Genomic DNA, 22,760 nt, shown 5'->3' with positions numbered 1-22,760 from the left:
AATGTTAGGGGTTTGTTCAAATCACTAGCCCCAAGTATTCAATTCACCCTACACCGTTTGTGCTGGAGACGTGAATTAAAGCTCAAATCGATCAGAATTTATGATTTTCGCTTGGCGGATGATAAAACCGATGATGAAATCCCATTGACTTACATGGAAGGAGTGACCTAAGCCATATGTAGAGACCAAAATTTTACATGCTGCATTAACTACAAGTCTTAATCCATAGATCCGAAGACTGACTGTTTACATAATAATTTCACAATGTGCAAATGACTTTTAAGTTGTTGGGGTTTTCTGCTTCCCGGTTAACTCCTAAACAGGCTGTGTGACAATGAGGAAGGGTTAAAATTAGTGGTTGACTGATAAATCAACAAGACCCATATAATCACACAATATTGGTGATTCCATTGACCATTATGTTCTGTTAGTTTGTATGAACAGGACTTTTATTTTGATGTGCATGTGGAATTGGTGTTAGCTGGTTTGTTTGAGTGTTTAATTTATTTTGTTGTGTGTGTTTTTCATCAGTTTAATCAGAAAAATCAGAAAAAAATATTGTGATAGGGTCACAGAATCGAAGTTGCTGTCTAAAATTAAAAATCTATTTTACAGGTGTATTTGTTTTCATCAAGATCTTAATTAAAAATCTAATTATTTTTGTGCATATTATGTAGAATAAATATTAATATAATCCTCATTTTTGTTTTATTTACTATCTTTAAAAAAGAATAGTGCAATATCATATAGATATATATCGTCATTATATCAGCCATCTTTAATAAATATTGGCACTGGCCATAAAAAAAAATATATATATTTTTTTTTAACTAGATTTAAAAGTAGCACAGAAAAAAAATATATATTGCTCCAAGATCAAGTATGTGCAAAAAGATCTGTTTTGTGCCAGTGTGAAAAAAAGCATGCAAAAGAAGCTATAGACTATGCAAGATCAATTTTATAAATTGATAATAATCAGAAATGTTTCTTAAGCAGCAAATCAGTATATTATACTGATTTCTGAAGATCATGTGACACTGACGACTGGAATAATGATGCTGAAAATTCATCTCTGATCACAGGAATAAATTACATTATAAAATATATTCAAAAGTGAATCTTTGATCAAATAAATACATACATTTTAGGCGTTTTTCATTTTACACTATGTTAAATATGCATAATCAGCAAGCCGGTGTAGTGTTGAGAGGCAATATGGAGACCACACACAAAGAATATTTAAACATGCCATTACTATGACACATAACAGGAAATCTATTTATAGTCTCGTCACTCCAGCCTCTTTCTTTTAGTGTGTATTCTTGAAATCTAGTTTATGTTCTGTAATTTGTAACACACACTTCGTCTTGTGGATGCTTACAACAAAAAATAAGCATCTAAATACTTTTACATGCATGAGTGATCTTTATACAAATATGGTTGGATAAACATGTTTCGTCATAATTCTCCAACGTTACCATCTGTTTGAAAGCATACAGCTGGTTATTCCTTCATTTGAATAGGATTACGCTCAGTTTATTGATTGGTTTGAGTAGTAGATTAAAAATGAGATTCCCCCTGGTCTTGTTATGGCCGAGCACATCTCTGTTGCATCAGTTTGCTGTAAGTGTCTGTCGTGCAGCATGTAACGCTGGCATCGTGCAACCCTGCCCTTCAGTTGAACCGCTGTTTGCGGCTTTGCAGATTTATGAACGTTGATCACAGCTGTCATAATGATAAATGTGCTAGTGTACGCCAATACAATTGAGCTAGATCATTTTATTCTGGCAGAATGGGTGACTGACAGAGATTGTTTGTCATGTACGCGGCGCTGAGGGATTCTGTGAGCCAGGGCTTGGGTGGAGGCGCATACTCGCAGTAAAAACTGTGAAACATTCGCAAAATCAAGTGTTAACTTGGGTTTAACTGCGCATAAATCACTCAGCATAGCAGTTTTGTTTATGATCAGAGTAGTTACACCTACATGCAAGTGAAGTAAATAGCGCAAAATCTGCAAAGGGGTACTTAAAGGAGCTATGTGGAGGTTTTTACTTAAAAAAAATCTTTAAGATAGAGTTTTCATTTGTACATGTATGAGCCAACCATGATGTAAAAAAAATAATGACACCTCGACTGTCCACCAAGGTTGCCTCTATCAGCCTGTAGGCTCAATTGTGTCGAGGAGTCGGGCCCGAATCGGCGCGAAAACTCACAAAATGTGACGTCATGCTCGTTCTCGTCTACTTGGGCTTACAACCGTACGGCATGCCAGCCATTATAGTAAGCAGCAGCAATAGTGTTTTCAAATGGACTCTGCGGATGGAAAGAAGCAACCAGCCTCCAGCACAATTTGTCTACGAACACTCCTCTAAGTAAAAAAAAAAAAAAGAGAGCGTGCACACTGAGAATGAGCATGAGACTGGCTGCAGTTCCTCTAACGGCCACTGGTGTCAGTAACGGTTAGAAATTTCAAAACCTACGCAATGCTCCTTTAATGTAAAAAATTGACAATCTTTTTACATATTTATACTCGAGTGAATTATGTATTAGGTACGTTATCGTCTGACAGAGGAAGCTTTTTCCTCCGTTTTTATTGTCTTTTATAACACAAATGTTGGCAGTACTTTTTTTTTACAGTCCTGTCCCGTTATGTACTTAGTACAACAATTACAATAACTAGGTACTAACCCTAAACCTAACCTTAACCAGTGTAGTTACCGGTAACACTTTACTTGAAGGACCAGTTCTCACTATGAACTAGCTGCTTATTAGCATGCATATTACTAGCATATTAGCTGTTTTTTAGTACTTATAAAGCGCATCTGCCTGATCATATTTTAGATCCCTTAGCCTAAACTTACCTAAAATAACCGCCTTTCTTACTATTAATAACAAAAAATTAGGGGTTTATTGAGGCAGAAGACACAGTTATTTAATAGTGAGAGTAGGTCCTTAAAATAAAGTGTGTCCTACGCAGTGCTTTCTTTGGGTAAGTGCACTGTTAGTACGCATACTGTAAAACAAAGTGTAACCAAGATCTTTTATTTAAATCCATGAAAAAGCAGGTTGTGCTGTTTTTAAAACTGTTCTTCCATTATTACCCCTTAGCAGATGTGGACTCTTTAAATAAATCATCCGAGTTGCTGTTTGCTAAGCATGCTTGTATTTCGACAGGTGGACAACGACACCATCTGGAACGAGATGCACACGTCTACAGCGTCCCGCTTGGCGGCCGGGAGCGTGACGGAGCTGGTCTACAGAGTGGCTAAAGGAGAGCTCAAGGTCGGTACAAAACAATATCCAACACCAATTCTCTTTTTTAGGTCGACTGCTGCTTCCTAGATAAAATGAGCACAGAATAACTGACAATGAACATTGTATTAATGGTACTGCCACAGTGACAAGCTGCTGCCCTAAGATACATCTAATATATACCCTTAAGATACTATTATGAACTTTTTAGGGGTAAATAAGGTACAAAAATGTGTCTTTGACTACTCTAATATGTATATGTTATGGGGTAGATACGGTACAAAGCTGTTTTTGTAAGTGTCCTGCTCAGTGTTGTTCAGGTGTGTAACAACTTCCTCACACCGCTGGTTAAGTGTCTTTCTTAGAAACAGCCCATTTTGATGATACTAAGATTGAAACGCAACCTAGAACTGAAACAAACAAACCTGGCAGTGTGCAGCTGTGCACAGTGCTAGCTCGCCAAGCTACAAATATCCTATAATTTAGAAGAGTTCAACTAGACCTTTTTTAACAGAAGTAGTTAGCTTTGAAGTTACATCACCACTCAAAATATCAGAATAATCAGAATATTTCTGATATTTATGTGACCAATGAAAACATGTAAGCAAACCGATTCACTGAAACTATTCAGATTTAGTAAGTATGAGGACAGAGAGTCTTTGATTTGTAAAGCTGCGTGAGAAACGCAGAGCAATAAATACAATGATTTGGTGTTTTGTCACGCTAAAAACTTTGTTTTTATTTGTTTGTATTTTGATTCACTGTTTTAAATAAAACTGATCTACTGTCTTATTACTGAAAAATGCAGTCAGTAGCATCATCAGCTACGCACCAATACTGACTGTGCAGTTATCGAGCATTCAATATTATGTGTGTTCACATTGCATTAAAAATACCACAAATACAAAATGACAGCTATGAGATAATCACTTCCTTGGACACAGAACTTTAAACACCACGTTGAAATGCTTTGCATTAATTTACATCTCACAAAGCATCGAAGAAAAAAATCACACTAAGTACCACTGGCTATAATAAAATACCATATCAAACAGAAATATGTCTAGCATTTTGGTAAAAGAGCATGTGAAATGAGTCTACTTACTGTAATTCTGACTTAATCTGAATGCATCTTCAGTCAAAACTCTTAGATCATGTGTCAGCCAATCAGAATCAAGCACTCATTTCCATCAGAGGGTTTTTGTAATTACCGTTGCATCAAATAAAAATGAACCAAGTAGCAAACCGACCAGATCAAGCTGATTAAAAAACTGTAACGACCATAAAAGACTAGTTCAATCGCTCGGGTCCCCTGCTGGTATTTAAACTTAATGAAGGCTATAGGGGATGTTTCAGGGAAACGGCTTTATTGCTTTAACTGAAAGCGGAGGCCCGCTTGTTGAAGCAGTTTGGTGAAAACATGGTTTCTGTGTGAGAGGCAACTGGTGAATGCAGAGTTAATGATATGTTGGTTTGACTGTTTCAGAACGGCTTTGCTGTGGTCAGGCCACCAGGACATCACGCAGACCCGTCAAACCCCATGTAAGTCTGCCTGGTACATACAGAAGCACCTCTGTACGTCGCTTGAGTTTCCTTAAGAATGTGTGTCTGGTGGGGGATGCAGGTTCGAGCCCGGCCTGCGACACGCTTCTCTCTCTCTCTTGATCTCTCTTGCCGCATATCTGCTTTCCACGGTCGTACTATCAAAGTTCTTCAAATTAAAGAAATGCATACAGATAAATTCAAATTAATAGAATAAAATAAATTATGTTAAAATAAAATTATTTAGAGATAGAGATAGAATATTTTATTTAATCATGAGATCTTATAGTTTTTGTTAATCTTTTGAATTTGATTTTATTTGTATATTTTCTGCCTTAAATTTAGTTCGTTTTAGTTTTTTTCGTTTTTTTTTTTTACAATAAGGTTCCATTAGTTAACATTTGCTACTACATTAGTTAGCATAAACTAACAATGAATAATACTTCTAAAGCATTTATTAATCCTATTGAATGTTTATTCCAACCTTTACTAATACATTATTAAAATCAAAAGTTGTATCTATTAATATTATTTAATGGAGCTGAGCTTACATGGACTAACAGTGAACAGTTATTAACTTTAACAAACGGTTCGCTCATTGTTAATGTTAGGTGATGCATTAAATATAGTTAACAAATGGAACCTTATTGTAAAGTATTACCGTGTTTGTTGTTTTTTAATATGGCTATATATTTTTGACATTTTATTACAAATCAAACTATTTTTTAACTAAGTTTTTTATATTTTATTTTAGTTAACATTCTATTTTAAGTAAAAAAAGAAAAAGGTTTAATTAGTTTTTGTTATAATTGTTTTAGGCATGATGAGCCTGTATAGAGTATGTTGTCCATGTGAGCTTGGCTCGGTTTATTGTGGTCGTGAAGTGAGATTCTTCTTCCTGTGCATGTGAGTTGATGGCATGTTTTGGGCGGTGTGTTTGTGTGACGTGGGTGTTGTGTTTGCACATGTGCACTCTGTCACCTCGCGTTCGGCGTGTGTGTGTGTGTGTGTGCAGCATCAGCACGCCTGTCTGTGTGTGTGGATATTTATGGCTTGATAATGAAGGTTTGGAGGGAGCGGGAGGAAGGACGCTGATTTATTTCAGCAGTTATTAGTCTGCTGAGTTCGCTCTTCCCAAATTTCTCAGCGTTTCTTCTTGCTCCCTAACTTCCCAGTGCACATCTGCTGGAAGTTTCCACATGTTTATTATTTGTGTATACAGACAATATTTAAATGCTTTTAGATTACCTTAACACATTATAGTTAAAAATCATGTTTCAGTAACAACAGATCTGCTCATCCACAGAGTTCAGTTGCGTGAGAAAATTTGTTTGCTTACAACATAGTTTTGTCATCCTGTTTCCAAATCCTTTGGCATTTCATGTGGTTGGAGGCCTCACTTTATCTCTTTCTCACTCTCAGGGGTTTTTGTTTCTTCAACTCGGTGGCGATCGCTGCTAAGCAGCTCCAGCAGAAGCTCAGCGTCAGTAAAATCCTCATCGTTGATTGGGTGAGAGCTCTTGATTCAGCCAATGTTAGTTCTAGGGACGCGAATTCTGGCTGATACCAATAAGCGCATAATTAGTTTCATGTTATGGCCAATAAATGATATGATGGCTGATACTAGAAATCCATTCTATTATGTCTGTTCCCTGTTAGGCAAATTAAAACAATAAAACTGCTATCAAGAGTTTATTAGTAAATTCAGGCATCACAACAGCATAATATACAGTAGGACAAAAGAGAACAGTTTATTTTAATTAAATATCCAGTAGTTGAGGATTACTTACAGTATATCTGTTAAAAAGAACTACTATATTGATATATTATCTATATACGTGTGTGTGTAATTGGCTATCAGTGCTACACTGTAAAAAAATAATAAAAAAATTCTGTAGTTTTTACTAAATAATCTTGGCAGCTGTGGTTGACAGAATAATTTTGTAAAACATACCGAAAAACCGTAAAAACGTTTACCGAGCAAACTGTAAATTTTAGTGTAAAAGTAATTTACAAAAAATAAAATAAAAAAAACTAGTAAATTCAACAATGCACACTGCTACTAAAATCTGTTTCGTATCTTTATCATGAGCTGACAACCACCATAATAAACAGTTTACATTTTATTTTACTGTAAATTATACATTGATTAGTTCTTTTTTACTTCTAAAATTGTATAATGAACAGAATTTTACTGTAAAATTACATGAAATGTCTGGTTAGATATTTTACAATTTCCCTGTTTATATTATGGGAAATTACTGTTAACCTATTAAATTTATTATTTATTATTTTTTCTTACCCATACTGTCTTTACAAGATTTCTGCAAAACTTCTAGATATTCTATTTGTGTGAAGCTTTTTTCAGCTGATTTGAATCTGAGTTAGCAAACTGGATAACAAGCTAAATTGATTGAGTTTATCAGTCATTGAATCAAATCACCTCCAGATTTTTGTCTTTTTTGTCCTACTACACCAGAAAGGTAATGCTAATGTTGACTGAGCGGCAACCAAAACACTACGATTAAACATCTCAGTGTTAATAACTTAGTGATCCTTCATGCACTGAATGCAAATGATTATGTAACCTGTGTTTCATCAATCACGCAGGATGTTCATCATGGCAACGGCACCCAGGAAATCTTCTACAATGATCCCAGCGTCCTCTACATCTCTCTCCATCGCTATGATGATGGAAACTTCTTCCCCGGAAGCGGTGGACCAGCAGAGGTTAGTCCGCAGAGATAATTGGTTATACCATAGCAAACACAGTGATCTTTGGTTTATTTAGTGCTATGAAACACTATAAGCTCAGAGAAGCCTCTTCGACTCAAGGGTTTTCAGTGTTTAACAGCAGTACTGTGTTTGATTTGTCCCAGGTGGGTTCTGGTGTCGGTGAGGGTTTCAACGTTAATGTGGCATGGACCGGTGGTCTGGATCCTCCCATGGGCGACGCTGAGTACCTGGCTGCCTTCAGGTATTAGTTTCACCTGGTTCATGTGCTGATTTAAACTAACTCTAACACTTGAATAAGGACAGTATTGCCTGGAAACAAGGGGTGTTCAATCCTGCTCCAACCAGCTCCAGCACAACTGTCTAAAGGTTTCTGAAGACCTTGAGTAGTGTGTTTAATTAGGGCTAGAGCTAAACTCTGCAGGACATATATGGATCCATTTTCACATAAATCAATGTATTTGGTTTCATAGTAAGTGAAGACATTGGAAGATGCTATGATAATTTAATGTGTGAATTGGCTGACTGAAGGGTTTGGGTTAGGTCCAGTAATAACATACAAGTCTGTGATGCACCAAAATTTCAGCAAGCAAAAATATTCAGCCAAACACCCCAAAAATAAAAAAAAAACTAATTGGTTTTAAGTAGAAATAGCTTTTGGAGGGCCGAAACCATTGACCAAAACTGTACCGTTTAATGAGCATGTTTTGACTGTGTCAGCATCTGTTTTATGCACAAAATATGGATAAGCTACAACAAGTAAACATGTTAGCATTGTGTGCACACTTCACCATGACCAAAACTGGTGTTAGAGTAGCAATATGTAAAAATTTCTTTGCTTTACTTTACTACAACGGAAGTCAGTTGCATAAACATAGCCACTATGTTAAGACTTTGCTTTTAAAGGAATAGTTCACCCAAAAATGAAAATTACCCCATGATTTACTCACCCTAAAGTCATCCTAGGTCTTTATTCTTTTTAGACGAATACAATCAGAGTTATTTAAAAATTGTCCTGGCTCTTCCAAGCTTTATAATGGCAGTGAATGGGTGTTTAGATTTTGAAGTGCAAAAAAGTGCATCTGGCACCAGGGGGTTAATAAAGGCCTTCGGAAGCAAATGGATGCATTTTTGTAAGAAAAATAAATAAAATACTGTTGTATGTGCGTTCACGAGCGTTCAGGCAGATTGTGTAGGACAAAGCTACAGCGCATGCTTAAATTGCTTGCTGGGACTGGACGATATCATAATGTTAGTTTTCTTTTTATAGTTATCTTGATATGAACATGCCTTAACTTTGACTATTCTAAGCAGTTCATGCATCCGGTTTGATTTATCATATGAGGAAACAACGCCCTGAACATCAAGCCAAGATTAATTACCCAGTTACTCAAATTTTACTACCCAAACTTACAATATCAGCTTCCGTTTTGGTTTTTGGCTAAATGAAAACTTTAATTTTGGTTTCAGTGTTTCTAATAAAAAATTCTGCATATCCATTATGGTCTTCTTAGTTTCCACACCTCATTTCGCAAACTAATAATCTAGCATTAATTCTTATGGTCTGTGGTGTGCTAGTATTTCATGTAACGATAACTGAAAACACTGTCTTTTGAGTAAGCTGTTAAGTGTTAAGCATCAAGAGCACAATGATGTTGGCGAACCCAGCGTCCAGATGTTTAACCACAACCCCACCACCGTCCACTTTATATGTCTTGTAAAGTCTTTACATTGGATGATCATCATCAGGTCAGCGTTCAGGAAGACGCGTTTGACCTTCCGTCATCAGTTTCGCCAAAGAACCAGGTCTTCTTCATGTGGGCGTTCTTCATGATTGCATTAGTTTCTCTCCTTTGTTCTTGTGCACTAGTATTTGCACTGAGACCTTTGGGATTTTGTCAGGAATTGGACACCTGATCACATTGTCGGACTTCCCCCTCTGCCGTCTGCCAACCTGCATCACTCAAGGTGTTTATTGTAGTCTGAAACGCTTGCAGGGCTTCAAATGATTCCCAGCTTTTTCATTGTGTTGGGCTCAAACTCAAGCTTGGCCACTTCCACATGCCACTTAATTGCCGCCGGTGGGTGGTTTTATTAAAAGTTTTTAACATTTTTGAAGGCAGCCTGCTTCGGGTTTTTGGTTTTCAGTCCAGGGAGGCATTACTAACCAGGATCCCTGGGTGAAAGTGGGTGGGCGTCTAAAAGACGTTTAAGATCTTTCAGGACTGAAGGTTTTGCCTCTAACCAGCCTGTCTCTCTTGACTTCCTGTGTCTCGTACACTCTTTCTCATCCTTTTATTGGTCTTTAATGAATGCTGCTCTCTCTCTCTCTCTCCCTCTCTCTTTACCTCCACCCAAACTAAAACCGTTCCTCTCCACACAGGGGAGCGTGGGTAGTTTTATTGGTCTAGAGGGGAGGCGGAGTTGGTTACAACGGTGAGGGTAGGCGGAGAGGTGGGGGGAGAAGTGGAGGATCCTGGGTAATTAAGGCAAATGGCTCCCAGATGGCGGGCTGTCAGTGACGTGAGGAGAACGACAAGCTCCAAATGGGAACCAGATGCAGCGGCGGTCGCTTTGAACTCGCCGGTGATGCGCTCAAGAGGCGAAATCGCTGGCAGGGCTGGCGTCCGAGCACAAGAAAGAGGGAGACAAGGAAAAAGAGGAAGGAAGAGAGAGCGAGAGGCGGTTATCAACAGAACCTCATTCAAACACTTTAGTCACTGTGATTGTCCCGCTGTGCTTCGGCCAGATCCATTTTTGTAGAATTTGTTAACTAAAGCGGGAATGACATTTTTTTTATTTTTTCTACTTAATATTTTCTTTTTCTTTTGACTCTTCTGGGCAAGTTTCTGACATTTCTGTAAAGGCTTTGATCTGAACTGATGTTAAACTGACAAATACATCCCTAAAAATAATCTGAAACTATTTAACAGCAGTTTTACAAAATCTTAATGAGTGTTATTAATAGTAAATGTAACTGTTTGTTAACTGTTGATTAAAAGAATGTTTATATTGCAAGCATTCATTAGAAATAAATAAATGTGTCATAAAAATATTTGTGTCGTGTCTCAGAAGACCCCTTAAATGAATAGTTCATGGAAAAAATTTAAATGAAAATTAATGTACTGTGCCCCATGAATTTAATTGGTGGAACAGAAAAAGAGATGTTTTAGAGATTCTAGTTGGTTGCTTTTTCATGTAATTACACTGAATTTTCAAGCTTCAAAAAAGACCCAAAAGCATCATAAAAGTATCATAAATGTGATTCATGCACTATATTGCAACTCTTCTGAAGCCAGAAATGGACTGAAATGAAATTTGCTATTCACTGACTATCTTGACATCTGCTCCGGGTTTGGTTGGAGAGTTCAAGAGAGAAGTAAGAACGAATCATTCCTTTGAGTTGGATCTTTTCGATGAATTGGTCGATCCAGATTCATAACAGCAGTCTGAATGATATGATTCATTTTCAAGTTCAACTCACTAGCGATCCAGGTTCGGTAGTTAACATGTGAAGATTGTCAATGAATAATAATCTAAATCCCCTTATTTCAGGAAGGAAAGTCAAGGTTTGGAATGACATGAGTATGAGTAAATCATAACTATTAACTATGCCTCTATATATAAGTGCAGCTATGACAGATATAATATTAACCGAATGTTGTCTATTTATTGTTCTGATGTTTAGGACGGTGGTGATGCCCATTGCTCAGGAGTTTTCCCCGGACGTCGTGTTGGTTTCTTCAGGGTTTGACGCCGTGGAAGGACACCCTGCTCCTTTGGGAGGATATAAAGTCACTGCTAAATGTAGGATATTTGTGTTGATAATGTCCTTGGAGTACTGAAATGTGAATACTTTAAGTGGAATTCATGCAGTCTCAAAAAATGCTTGTATTTCTGCACTGTGACAGTATTGTTGTCATTGGTCTCTCCACAGGTTTCGGCTTTTTGACTCGGCAGTTGATGACGTTAGCAGGAGGACGCGTGGTTCTAGCATTAGAGGGGGGTCACGACCTCACAGCCATATGTGATGCTTCTGAGGCCTGTGTCAGCGCTCTGCTGGGACTCGAGGTCAGATCTCATGCATAAGCAAACACCATCACAAGTATTCATTTATTATACCTTTATAAGCCTGTTATACCACTGCTGGTAACAAAAAAACAGCACTCTTGTTATGTAAGGGTGTTTACATGACTTGTCTTGCATGGCGTGCTCTTAGTTTTAAAGGAAAAACAAAAACACCCTTTTTCATCTCGTTTTCTCTTAGGAGCCTCTTCCTGAGTCGACTCTCCTGCAGACGCCCAATGCCAACGCAGTGCTTTCACTGCAGAGAGTGCTGCAAATACAGAGTGAGTGTCTCGCGCTCCTCTCGTCCCAGTCTGCCTCTAATTATCCTGAAATGCACGGGCTTCCTGGTAGCACACATTTGTTTAATTCTTTGTAATTATATTGATTATAATCATGATCATCGGTGTTGCACCACATGGTTCCTGCTCTGCCAAAATATTCCTATAAAAACAACGGTATGGGATGCACTACGTGGCGAAGACTACCTCTCTCACGCGTTTGCTGTGCTATTGCCATTATTTGTAGTTTTCAACAATCTGTCATCAAGACTCGTCACTCACATTATTAAACCTGTATGACTTTCTGTCTTCGGTTGAACCCAAAAAGAGTGTCCCAGCTGCTTTTTTCAATGCACTAAAGTGTACAATGATTCACAAAATCAATGTATTATAATTATTATTATTTGAAATGTAGAATATTTGTGGACATACAATATCTGTGTTTGAGAAACCAACCAAAAAGTCTCCATTATCTTTCCCTCTGCTGTAGTTCTTCAGATTCATGGAAACCTCGTCTGTTCATGACCTTGTGTTTACCAGATTAGATGTGCCCTATGTATGCGTGTTGAGCAATGTTTATATGTGAATAAAAGCCTTAATTAAATTTGGTCATCTTATAAAGTGATCCAGAAGACTTGGCTTAAATGGCTCGGTTCATATGGGTTACATTTACAATGTCTTTATGAACTTTTTTAAAGTGTAAATGTTCTGGTACTGTGGATTTCAATGGAGGGACAGAAATCTCTCAGGTTTCATCAAAGAATTCTTATTTTTTGCTTCAAACATGAAAAAAACATGTTATAGGTTTGGAATGACATAAATATGAGAAATGAATGTCATTAAATATCAGCCTCTTTTTTTCTCAAAAAGGCTTCAGAATAAAGCACACAAATTGTGTGCAGTATTTTGCAAATTCTTTTTAGTATTTTCATTTAATGGAAATGAGAAGCTTTGACATTCTGCAAAAGATCTTTTTTGTGAATCACTTCAGAAAGAAAGTGAGGTTTGGAATGACATAGGGAACTATAAATTATGGGCAAAATGAGTCCTGTCTGTTAATTCTGAAATCTTGGTCTGTCTCAGGTCAGTATTGGTCGTCACTGAAGCCTCTGATGGACAAAGTGGGGATGTCGTTTCTGAGTGCCCAGAGGAAAGACTGTGAGGAAACGGACACAGTGAATGCGATGGCATCCCTCTCCGTAGGGGTCCTGGCCAACAAAATGTGAGTTCTGATGAAGAAATTAATACAATTAGTCACTCTTCTATAGTGCTTGGTCCTGTTTTGTACACAATGTGTTATTTTATTTTGTGTATTTATTTCCCTTCTAATCTATACAGAGCTGGAGGAAATTATGAAACATTCTTGAGCATAAAAAAACATATGGTGATTGTTTGATGCTAAACATAAACCTCATTTTTTACAGCCCTGTTGATGAACCCATGGAGCATGACTAAGACTGCCTTTAAACCAGGTCTTTACACGTCTGAAAGCTGTCCAGTACCAAATGGCGCTCCACACCATGTGAACAAGCCGTGCCTCAAGACCAGCAGTGCCTCAGGGGCGTGGCTTCCTCATCACGGCCCCTCCCCCAAGACACCACCTCAACACTGACCACCAGCGAGACGCGGCTAAGCTAACAACCCGCAGCCACAGTTCTGCCGGGGCTCTGGGATCCATGGCATCTTTTCCATTCACGTACCGCACAAACACACTAGGACACATAAAACCGCTTTGTGCATTAGTGTGTTTTTAACATTCACTAAAAGAATGCACTCCAGCCATGGAATATTCACCTCCAGTGCCTCAAAAGAGACTATTTACTTTTGGACTAAGCTGGAGATGCGAAAGCAGATTTGCAGGTGCGGTTGAGGATTATTTCACCTTTTTAAAAGGCAGCCCACTTTACTACCCCTGACAAGCAAACTGTGCTGGGAGAAAATGAGGGGTTTCCTTGCACCTGGCAACTCTACTCTATAGCCCCTTTCACACTGCACGTTGGACCTGTAAAATTGCTGGAACATTGCCGGGTCGCATTCTGTGTGAAAGCAAACACGTCCCGGGATTGATTCTGGCATTGAACCCGGGTCGGGGACCTAGTAACATTGCCGGGTTCAACCCGGGACGAGCGCTGTGTGAACAAAAGCCAGAACTAATGACGTAAAGGGTGTTTTGTAGTGATGATGCACGTTATCGCGCAACTCTTTTTTGAAGAATTTGAAGGCAGATCAATGTTCGCGACTAAAAAAATATGTGCAAACTGTAATGAAGCAGAGATCAGTTAGCTCCTCACTTTCCGCGCTGACGCCGAGATCGTTCGCCAGCTTCAGTGAAAGTTAATGTGCCTAGCGTTTTCGACTCGTACATTACACTTCACGCCTTGATGTCACGTGTTTTCACGGGACCTTTACGGGCTGTGTGTGAACGCACGCACATATTCGGGGAAATCACTGGCAGTGTGAAAGGGGCAAAATCTAGCAACATGGGAACAATTGCTGGGACACATTACCCGTATATCTTCCGGAATCGCAGTGTGAAAGGGGCATATGATGTCATTACTATTAACCAATTTAACCACTAAAGAAGAAGAAGAAGAAAATGATCATGACAACTGTGGGTTTTTTTAATTGTATTTTTTATTTTTTTGCACTGTGCATTCCATAATGTGAACCATGAAATTTTCCAAACCTCTGGGAATAGAAAGATGTAATTCTGTATTTAGTTTTACTCTAAACATTCGTTTATTTTTTTTTAAAAAGTGAAGCAAAAAACAATTGCATTCTTGTCAAGTTCAGTTACATTCTACCTGCATTCCCAGCATGAAGGCTGTAAACTTGAACACCTTCGAGATACTTATTTGTACTGTTTTTGTGTATTTGATTTAATGCCTCATGTTTCTGAAGGCCAGGGGGACAGACCAGCTATTAGCAAGTTTATTGCACACACCCACACCCAAAAAACGCATATACGCCCATCTTTCTGAGCACATGTTGCATCAATATGACCACTGTACATTTAATATTGTGGACACAGGAACTGCTTAGGCTTTCCCTAGACTAATTCTAACACAAAGTTGCTCAGTCTCTTTTTAGACCAAACTAATTTGAATATGATCTTTATATGTGTGTGCATGTGTATCTATCAATCATATCCATTGTCTGTTCTGTACTCACAATTATTTGACCACAAGCAAATACGACATTTGAATGGGCTCTCAAAGCCACTTTAAAGACAGTGTGTAAAATTATTTTGTAACACAATGTTCTGTATTTTTCACTGATCTTTGTTGTTTTGGACGAGGGAAATGACCAGCCTGTTAACCTGTGGAGAAGACACGTCTAAAGTTGGTGCACATTTAATGATTTCTTTCACTGCTGTGCACTTACTGAAGGTTTTTATTATTATTATTATTATTTTTACGAGGGATGCATTGTTTTTGGATGGCGTTCTGTTTTCCACAGCCTGCACATAGATGTCTAATTCACACCAGTTGTGTGGATGAAGTTTATAGTGATATTAAATATGTCTCTCAGCCGCTGGGATTCACAATTACGCCATCTTCAATGAACCCTAATGAATGTCACACCAACCTTAAACCAAAACAGACTGACCTCTTTAAATACTGTGCCACTCCACCAGCACATTCGGTTTCAAAACCCATATCACTTCTTTCACGTTTCGAAACAAAAATGTAGTTGCGTAATCCTGATGGGCCAAACCTCTGAAAATAATGCGCTGGAAATTGTCATCCACATGCTGTATCAGTATCTCAAAGTTAACGCGTGCTGTCTTCGTGGTTCGGGATGTTACATTCCACTAGCAGCACAGTTCATGGTGCTTGTTTGACTTTTGCGTTGTGCTTTTGGGTTCATGAATGCCCCGACGGCTCGCTTTCAAGTTTTGGATTTTTAAAACAATGACCGAATCCCATCTTTTTGAGTCGGTCTTTTACCACTGTGTTAACAATCAAATACAGTGTTAACGTGTTTTCCTGCGTCCACTACAAGAAACAGTCGTGACATAACAAATTGCTGTTATAACGAACATGTAGAATTAAAAACAAGGCATTCCTTGTGAGATTTCTGTAATGCTGCGCAAACAAGTTCCCAGCACCTGCCCGAGTCTTTAATTCATCCATTTCTTGCCTTTTACCAAACCACTGTGGCTAGTTTAATGTTTGTATGATTCCATGTAAATAGCGACCATCCATTTATTGATGTTTTGAGAGGTTTTCATGAAGACCCTGGGTAGCCTTTACCCATCAGACCCCCTTGAAGACTGTTGTAAAATAGAGCAGATGCAGACGTTCACTAATTAATGAAGTCATAGCTAATCGCTCAGAACTAGCGGCGATCTTGCTGGATATTTATAGTACTTCAAACAGTGCACTTCCATTTTTCCATCAACAAAACAGGCCTGTGCATCTTTGAAATCGACTTAGTGACAAATCGACAGCATTTAGAGACAGTTTCATTGGGACCGTGACCACAAACAGATCTTGACATTCCGTTGCAGTTTGGACACTGATATACGTCTTACATACAGTTCTATTTTAGTGGTGTATTTTTACAATAGCTTTGTGCATTTGTACTGTTTTGATATACCTCTTGTATTCTCTCATCTCTCCGAACCCTTTATGAAGTAATACGGAGAGCGTGTGGTGTCGTCACCGCTCATGTAAAAGCAAACCAGCACCGTCTTAATTCCTCTGTCATTTATTCCCTTTCACCTTCTTGTATGGACATTGTAAATAGTTTCCTACAGCCAAAAGACTTCACCCATGTGCCTTGAAGTACCCCCACTAACTGGATCTATTTAACACAGAATAACAGAAATGATGTTTCCGAATCTTCATGTACTTAATGATTCCCTTGTTTATTCCCCATTTCTTTATTTCTCTGTGTATAGAAAAGAATGTCTATTTTGTACTGTTTCTATCTTCCTAATTAAAAAGAAAAGCATTTTTTGTTTGCCTAAATATTGTTTGGATTTGTCTTTTTTTCTTTCTTGTTTTTTTGTGAACTCTCTTTTCTGTCTGAACATCAAATACCAGGGGACTGAAAGAAATGAATCAAATGTGTCACATCCACACATCCATTTGTTTTCCATTTTTGAAAAACATTCACAGAGATCTACAGAAAGTTATTTTTATTTTAGCATAGCAATACCGTTATAAAAAATATACTGAGAAACTATAGTTTTCAGGTGTGTCATGCATCTATTGAAGCTTCTAAGGATGAACCATTGCAATAATGTTGTGCACATGCACACAACCAAATAAATCTGAAATACTTGATTAATAGCTGGCCTGAAGCCAATAGATGGTCCGCACTGGTCACTGGTTTCTTCTATCGTAACAGGTTTAGGCTTCTGCTTTAGTTTGGGCCACTGTGGCCGTGTGTTTTGCACTTTGCTTCAAACATACATCTTGTAATTGCCTTACCTAATTACAAGTACTAAACAACAGAATGTGGCACTTTTGTGGTGAGGCTGTCTGTCTTATTTCTTGCCAAGCAGACTTATTTATTGAAGCCTCAAACTAAAAAGGATAATGCTAAGTTTATGTGCAGACCAAGTTTAGCCGACATTTTATTCTAATTACGTAATTAGCGGTGCCTGTCTGGATCCTAAAGAACTTGTACAAGGAGAACAAGAACACCTTGATCTATCGCTTCACACTTTTAAGATAAATTTGTTTTTTTGTTGATTTTTTTGTACATTTCTCATTTGTTAAATGCTTTATTTTTCTTCTAAAGTTTTTGCACTAAAAGCCATAAACATGCTCATTATAAATTAACTCTCATAACTCGAACTTAATGCATTTGCTATTCACCAAGTCGTCATATTGCAGAAATAATCTTACGGCTTTATTTAAAAAAAAATGCATTTAGACTGATGTGGTAAATACCATGACACAATTGTTACACTGTCACAGAAGCAATAATGTTGGTTAATATACAGCATAAATGACAAGCACAGCGACTCTGAAATGATCAGATCTGTATATCAGGAATACAGTGAGTGTACGTAACATTTCTTCCATCATTTTTAAGGTTAGCTATACATGTGGAGTCCTTAAGACAGTCAATGTCTGCCTCTGTGTGTCCATACAAAGTCAAAGTCAATGAACGCTGATCTCAAATCAGCACTCTGCCACTGATTTCCAGAGTTTGATATAGAGTCATGTGGAATGGTCTGAGCAATCTTAGTTTAGACACTGCTGGTGTCCATTCCTTAAGATGGTGGAGGATTTGATTTTGTTTTTTTTTGTTTGTTTGTTTGTTTTCTTTTGCATTTTGTTGTATTGCTCCATTAGGAGAAGGAAAAGGTTGATGGCTTGTAGTTGAAGCATGATGTCCTCTGGGATAGTGGGATACTGTTGAGAAAGACAGAAGGGAAGAATGTCAGAACTTATCAAAATGACTAGGTAATGCATTTATATGGACAGTATTTACAAGTATATTGTAATGTGTATGGGTTGTTCAACGTTCTGCAGTACAGTATTCTCCATTTAAAATTATTTAAATAACATATTTCGCGTTATGCATGCATGCATTTTGTGACCTAAAAATAAGAAATAAAAAAATGCATGGATTATTTTACACTTAAAAAAAATATTAATTTGTCACGCCATAATACCATTTGAAGATGGACAAGTGAAGGTTTGGATTAAAGGCAAACATTGGAGAAAACATGGAGGAGAGGAGGCATTTCATGTTTGCATCTGGATTACTTAATAAACAGCTTTATTTAAATTGTCCAATCGATTTGCTGGAATCTGCATGTCATCACAGCCTAAAGCAAAGCAATCATTCCCATGAGCACCAGCAAACTTGTTGACTCATGTTGTATAAATGAGGGACATTGCTAAAGCAACACAGTATGTGGTGGATATGACTAGTCCAAGGAAACCACAGCTCGAAATAAATCCTGACATAGAGTCGTATTTACTCTGTTTCCATTAACAGCACACTTTTCCCCCCACAAATCAGCCAATCAAGACTGGGTGACTAAAAAAAAAAATTCACATGTAGATGCAATTTTAATTGATTAATATTATGATAATTGCCAGGACTGGTTCATAAAAATAGTTCAAAGTTCCAGGATCTTTTTATGATTTTGGTTGTGGCTAAAAGCTTTGTAATATGTTGATTTTCCAATATATATATTTAAGCTTGTACAATTTATTGCTAATATTGTTGCATTTAAATGCAGAATGTAAGAAATCGCTACATAGAAAAACTGCAAAATTGTCAATTCTATTGGTGCCAGGGTAAATTCCTCACATCCCTAGCCCGTTTCCTTTGTTAAGTATTTAAGTTTATTTGATTACAATGACGGCTAGAGATTCTATCACTGAGATTCTGCACATTGTCTCTCTATCTAAGTGCAGAGATGTGAAAAATGTGTACAGATTTAGTCTGGACCTGGGCACAGCTAACTGCTGGCACACTGTTGCAGAACATATTTGTTTCTGTTGGGTTTACAGGGGAATTTCACCATCTTAAAACTACACAAAACCAGCTAAATAATTCTCAACTCTCATAGTGGCCAAGCATCGGTAAGTCACATGTTCACTAACATCGAACTGATATTATATATATATCATCACACTGAATTAGCATGTATTTGTTTGCGTTGTATGCCGTGTAACTATCATACACACACACACACACACACACACACACAGACAGACACACACACCTCTGTAACACCCCACAACTGTTTCCAATCATTAGGTTCCTGCATGTCTAGGGCCGGTCGCCTCTGATTGCACGACACTGGATACGAGATCCCGTGAAGGGCAGAGGGAGGGCGATTTACACCCGTGGGCTAAAGGAGAGTCCTCTCCACCTTTCCCTGCTTCCTGTTCATTCACTTTTCTTTTCCTTTAATGATTTTTCTTTGTTCCCTGTAATCTTTAATAGCAACACATTGCCTCTTTGTAAGCTCTGAGAGCTTAGTTTGAAATAATTTGGAATATTTAGTAATTTATATTAAAGACATATTAATTACATAGTTATTACACATGCACTAACATATAATTAGTTTAGTTATAAATTTAGTAATAAATCTAGAAATATATGCTTGACCAGTGCAATGCCATGCAGACAATAACTTAATTTTTATATACTTACATGCAGTATTTAAATGTACTTGTGGGTAAGGCAATGCATACGATGAAATCAACAGAAGAGGATACAACTGTAGGCCTGTGTATGATAACCTCAACAGCGGATTACCACAAGCTGAAAGTTGCCCTGAGTAATATTTAGGTAAACCTGACATGTAAACATTTACGATAAACATGGATCACATGACATGAATACATTTGTCCATGCGAGTAAGAATAAAATCCGTTTTTCTGCAAAGACACGACACAATTCATGCTACATTCTCAAAATGGCTAATATTTCACAGATTATTGTTTTTTTGGTTACACTTTATTTTGATAATCCACTTTAGATTTACTACTAACTTTAAGAAACTTTGCAACTGCATATTAACTAACTCTCATTAGAGCATTTGTAGACTGTTAGGCTAGGGTTAGTAGAATAAGTTGCTATACTTGCAAAGTTACTGATAGTCAGCAGAACATCCATTGAGCGACCATCAATATTAAGTGTTAGTAATATTAGTAGATATTAGTCTACTAATACGCTAATGACTGCTAGTTGACATGCAGCTGCAAAGTTATTTATAGGTAGTTGAATGTCTAAAGTAGACTATCAAAATAAAGTGTTACCCTTAATTTTCATACTATTAGCCTGGGGTTGAAATCATCATCATTATTATTATTAGTATTATTATCATCAATTTAAACCAATTGACAGATGTTTGAAGTCATGAATTGCTATTGCTGAATACCTATTCTTATTTGAAAAAAATCTGAAATTGTTAGCATTTAGTTCATTTTAAATGAGCACAATATTTAGAAAAGTTTTCTGGTGCAAAGAATTGTTATACGGTCATTAATCTCCGGCACATTGTAAAATGTCCTCCCTCAGACATTTATCATAAAAGTAGTCTGTGTCTTGTCCATGTAGTATTTTTAAAACCAAATTCCAAGAGCAAACAAGCTATATATATATATATACACACACCAAGCCAGTTACAACAAACCCCGAAGAAAGCCTTAAGTGACAATACCCTCCTAATTATAATTTATTACAAGTAACGTTATTCAATAATTAAAACTTGGGATGTTTGTTGTAACTGGGTGCAGAGCTTCCCAGTAATATATAAAATATACAGTAATATTTATGCACTCAGCACTGATCATTATGATGTATATAATAAACCCAAAGATTCCAAGTCCATAATCAATGAGCCAATCATTTTCTTATTTATGATAGAGAACCACGAGCTTGCAGATCAACAAATCAGGCTAAACCAAATCCAAGTGCTGATTTCAGTTATTTCTGACTCAAGGTCTGACATACCTGTAGAGGTTTGCTCTGAGAAAAAGTGAAAAGATCGTAGTTAAGAGGTCAGAGGTTAGCTTTAGGCAGGGTCAGGTCATGGCATCAGGAGTCAAAAGTCAGTTGCTGGTGAAGCTGAAGCTGTAGCTAATATACAGACAGCGATAGATTTAATAGTCAGAGTCACTTTCTCTCAGGCACAATGTAGGTTCAGAGTTCAGAGGTTGGTTGGAGTTTCGTAGGGCTGTAGGGTTGGCAGGTAGGATCAGGAACGGGTGAACGTTTAGTGAGTGGCGGACATGGACCAAGCGCCCTCCATCCTCCAAACGGAGAAGGCGTAGCTCAGTCTTTCGTGGGCCAGGTAGTTACAGCTGGCCAGCTTGGCATCCATCTCATCGCTCTGGAGAACCTGGTAGAGAAAGTCGATGTATCTTGAAGCCAGTTTGAGGATCTGAATCTTGCTCAGTTTGTCTGAAGGCAACGTGGGGATGATCTTCCGCAGCGAGGCAAAAGCATCATTAAGGGACTGCGTGCGCTGCCTTTCCCGGACGTTAGCGATCACTCGTTGCGTGTGGAGGTCCTCGAACGGTTGCCCGGGCACAGGTGACACCGAGCTCACGGTGGGCACTAGGGAGGCTGCAGAGGTCGATGAGGAAGGAGGAGAACTTCTCTTGGGCCTCTTGGGGCAAGAGGGAGTGAGCGTAGAGGGACCCTGCAGTGACGTTTTGTTGTCCTGTGTTAGGGGTCCACCAGGCTCTTTCTTGGGACCTGTCAGCCGCTTTCGAGCACCCGCTGGTGGTGCAACCACGACGGGGCACTTGTTGGGACGACGTTCTTGCTCCTCTTCACTGGGTAGGACCCCACCCTCGGGAAAGTTGCCACAAGACTGTTCTTCTCGCATGACGGTCAGTCGTCCTTGTCAGTTCCGTGCTTCTATCCTATTTCGCTTTTTTTGTGGCACGGTTCTTTGCCTTGGACTGAGAATGATTTTAATGGAAAGCCAGATGAATCAAAGCAAAAATGTGCCTTTTCCGAACTCAAGATATACGGCCATTCATCTGGGTTCGTAAAAATCTCCTCAGTCTCCTCAGTACGTCATGTAGCTATGGGCCAGTTCTTGAAACCTTAAAATCACTATCTGTTTGTCAGGTCTTTTATAAAGGCCAGTGGCTAAGTCTTCCAAAGCCCTACCTACTTTGATCAGCGATTGGTTAAGAGGTGGATAGGTTGAGGGGTGGAGCCGGCTCAAAGGAAACAGGAAGGCAAAGTACGTCGTGATTGGAGGACAGAGCCAGAGGGAGGGGGTACAATCCAAGGTAGCAGCAAAGACTCTGCTGTAGAGTTTTCTTGAAATTGTCTGAAGCATATTGGTTCCAGATTTCTCCCAAAACAAGCCTTCAGTCCATACACACCCCCTCCACCACTCCAAATCCCCACACCTCCTCTTTTTTCCCCCAGCACAGACCA

The 22,760-nt window shown here is 38.2% G+C and overlaps 2 protein-coding genes across 5 annotated transcripts in view; one reads left to right on the top strand and one right to left on the bottom strand.

Annotated features, from left to right (window-relative positions):
• Positions 1-16,849, top strand: part of LOC132129452 (histone deacetylase 7-like) — an 81,958-nt gene extending 65,109 nt beyond the window's left edge. For all 4 annotated transcript variants that reach the window (XM_059541068.1, XM_059541067.1, XM_059541069.1 and 1 more), the window contains 10 exons: positions 3,175-3,282; positions 4,739-4,794; positions 6,217-6,304; positions 7,405-7,524; positions 7,674-7,771; positions 11,216-11,334; positions 11,465-11,598; positions 11,795-11,876; positions 12,957-13,095; positions 13,298-16,849. In XM_059541068.1, the coding sequence (XP_059397051.1) occupies positions 3,175-3,282; positions 4,739-4,794; positions 6,217-6,304; positions 7,405-7,524; positions 7,674-7,771; positions 11,216-11,334; positions 11,465-11,598; positions 11,795-11,876; positions 12,957-13,095; positions 13,298-13,328 (975 nt within the window). In that variant the 3' untranslated portion in view covers positions 13,329-16,849. The remainder of the gene's footprint in view (positions 1-3,174; positions 3,283-4,738; positions 4,795-6,216; positions 6,305-7,404; positions 7,525-7,673; positions 7,772-11,215; positions 11,335-11,464; positions 11,599-11,794; positions 11,877-12,956; positions 13,096-13,297) is intronic.
• A 1,304-nt stretch (positions 16,850-18,153) lies between these two features.
• On the bottom strand, positions 18,154-22,436 carry twist3. The gene is made up of 2 exons (XM_059541065.1): positions 21,315-22,436; positions 18,154-18,247 (listed from the first exon to the last, which is right to left on the bottom strand). Exon 1 carries the CDS (start codon positions 22,192-22,194, stop codon positions 21,577-21,579), a length of 618 nt encoding a protein of 205 aa, XP_059397048.1. The 5' UTR covers positions 22,195-22,436; the 3' UTR covers positions 18,154-18,247; positions 21,315-21,576.
• Positions 22,437-22,760: the final 324 nt, after the last annotated feature.

Source organism: Carassius carassius, chromosome 46, assembly GCF_963082965.1.
Source record: "Carassius carassius chromosome 46, fCarCar2.1, whole genome shotgun sequence".
Lineage (NCBI taxonomy): Eukaryota > Metazoa > Chordata > Actinopteri > Cypriniformes > Cyprinidae > Carassius > Carassius carassius.
Note: the sequence above shows the minus strand (reverse complement) of the source record. Positions and strands in the feature narration are given on the sequence as shown.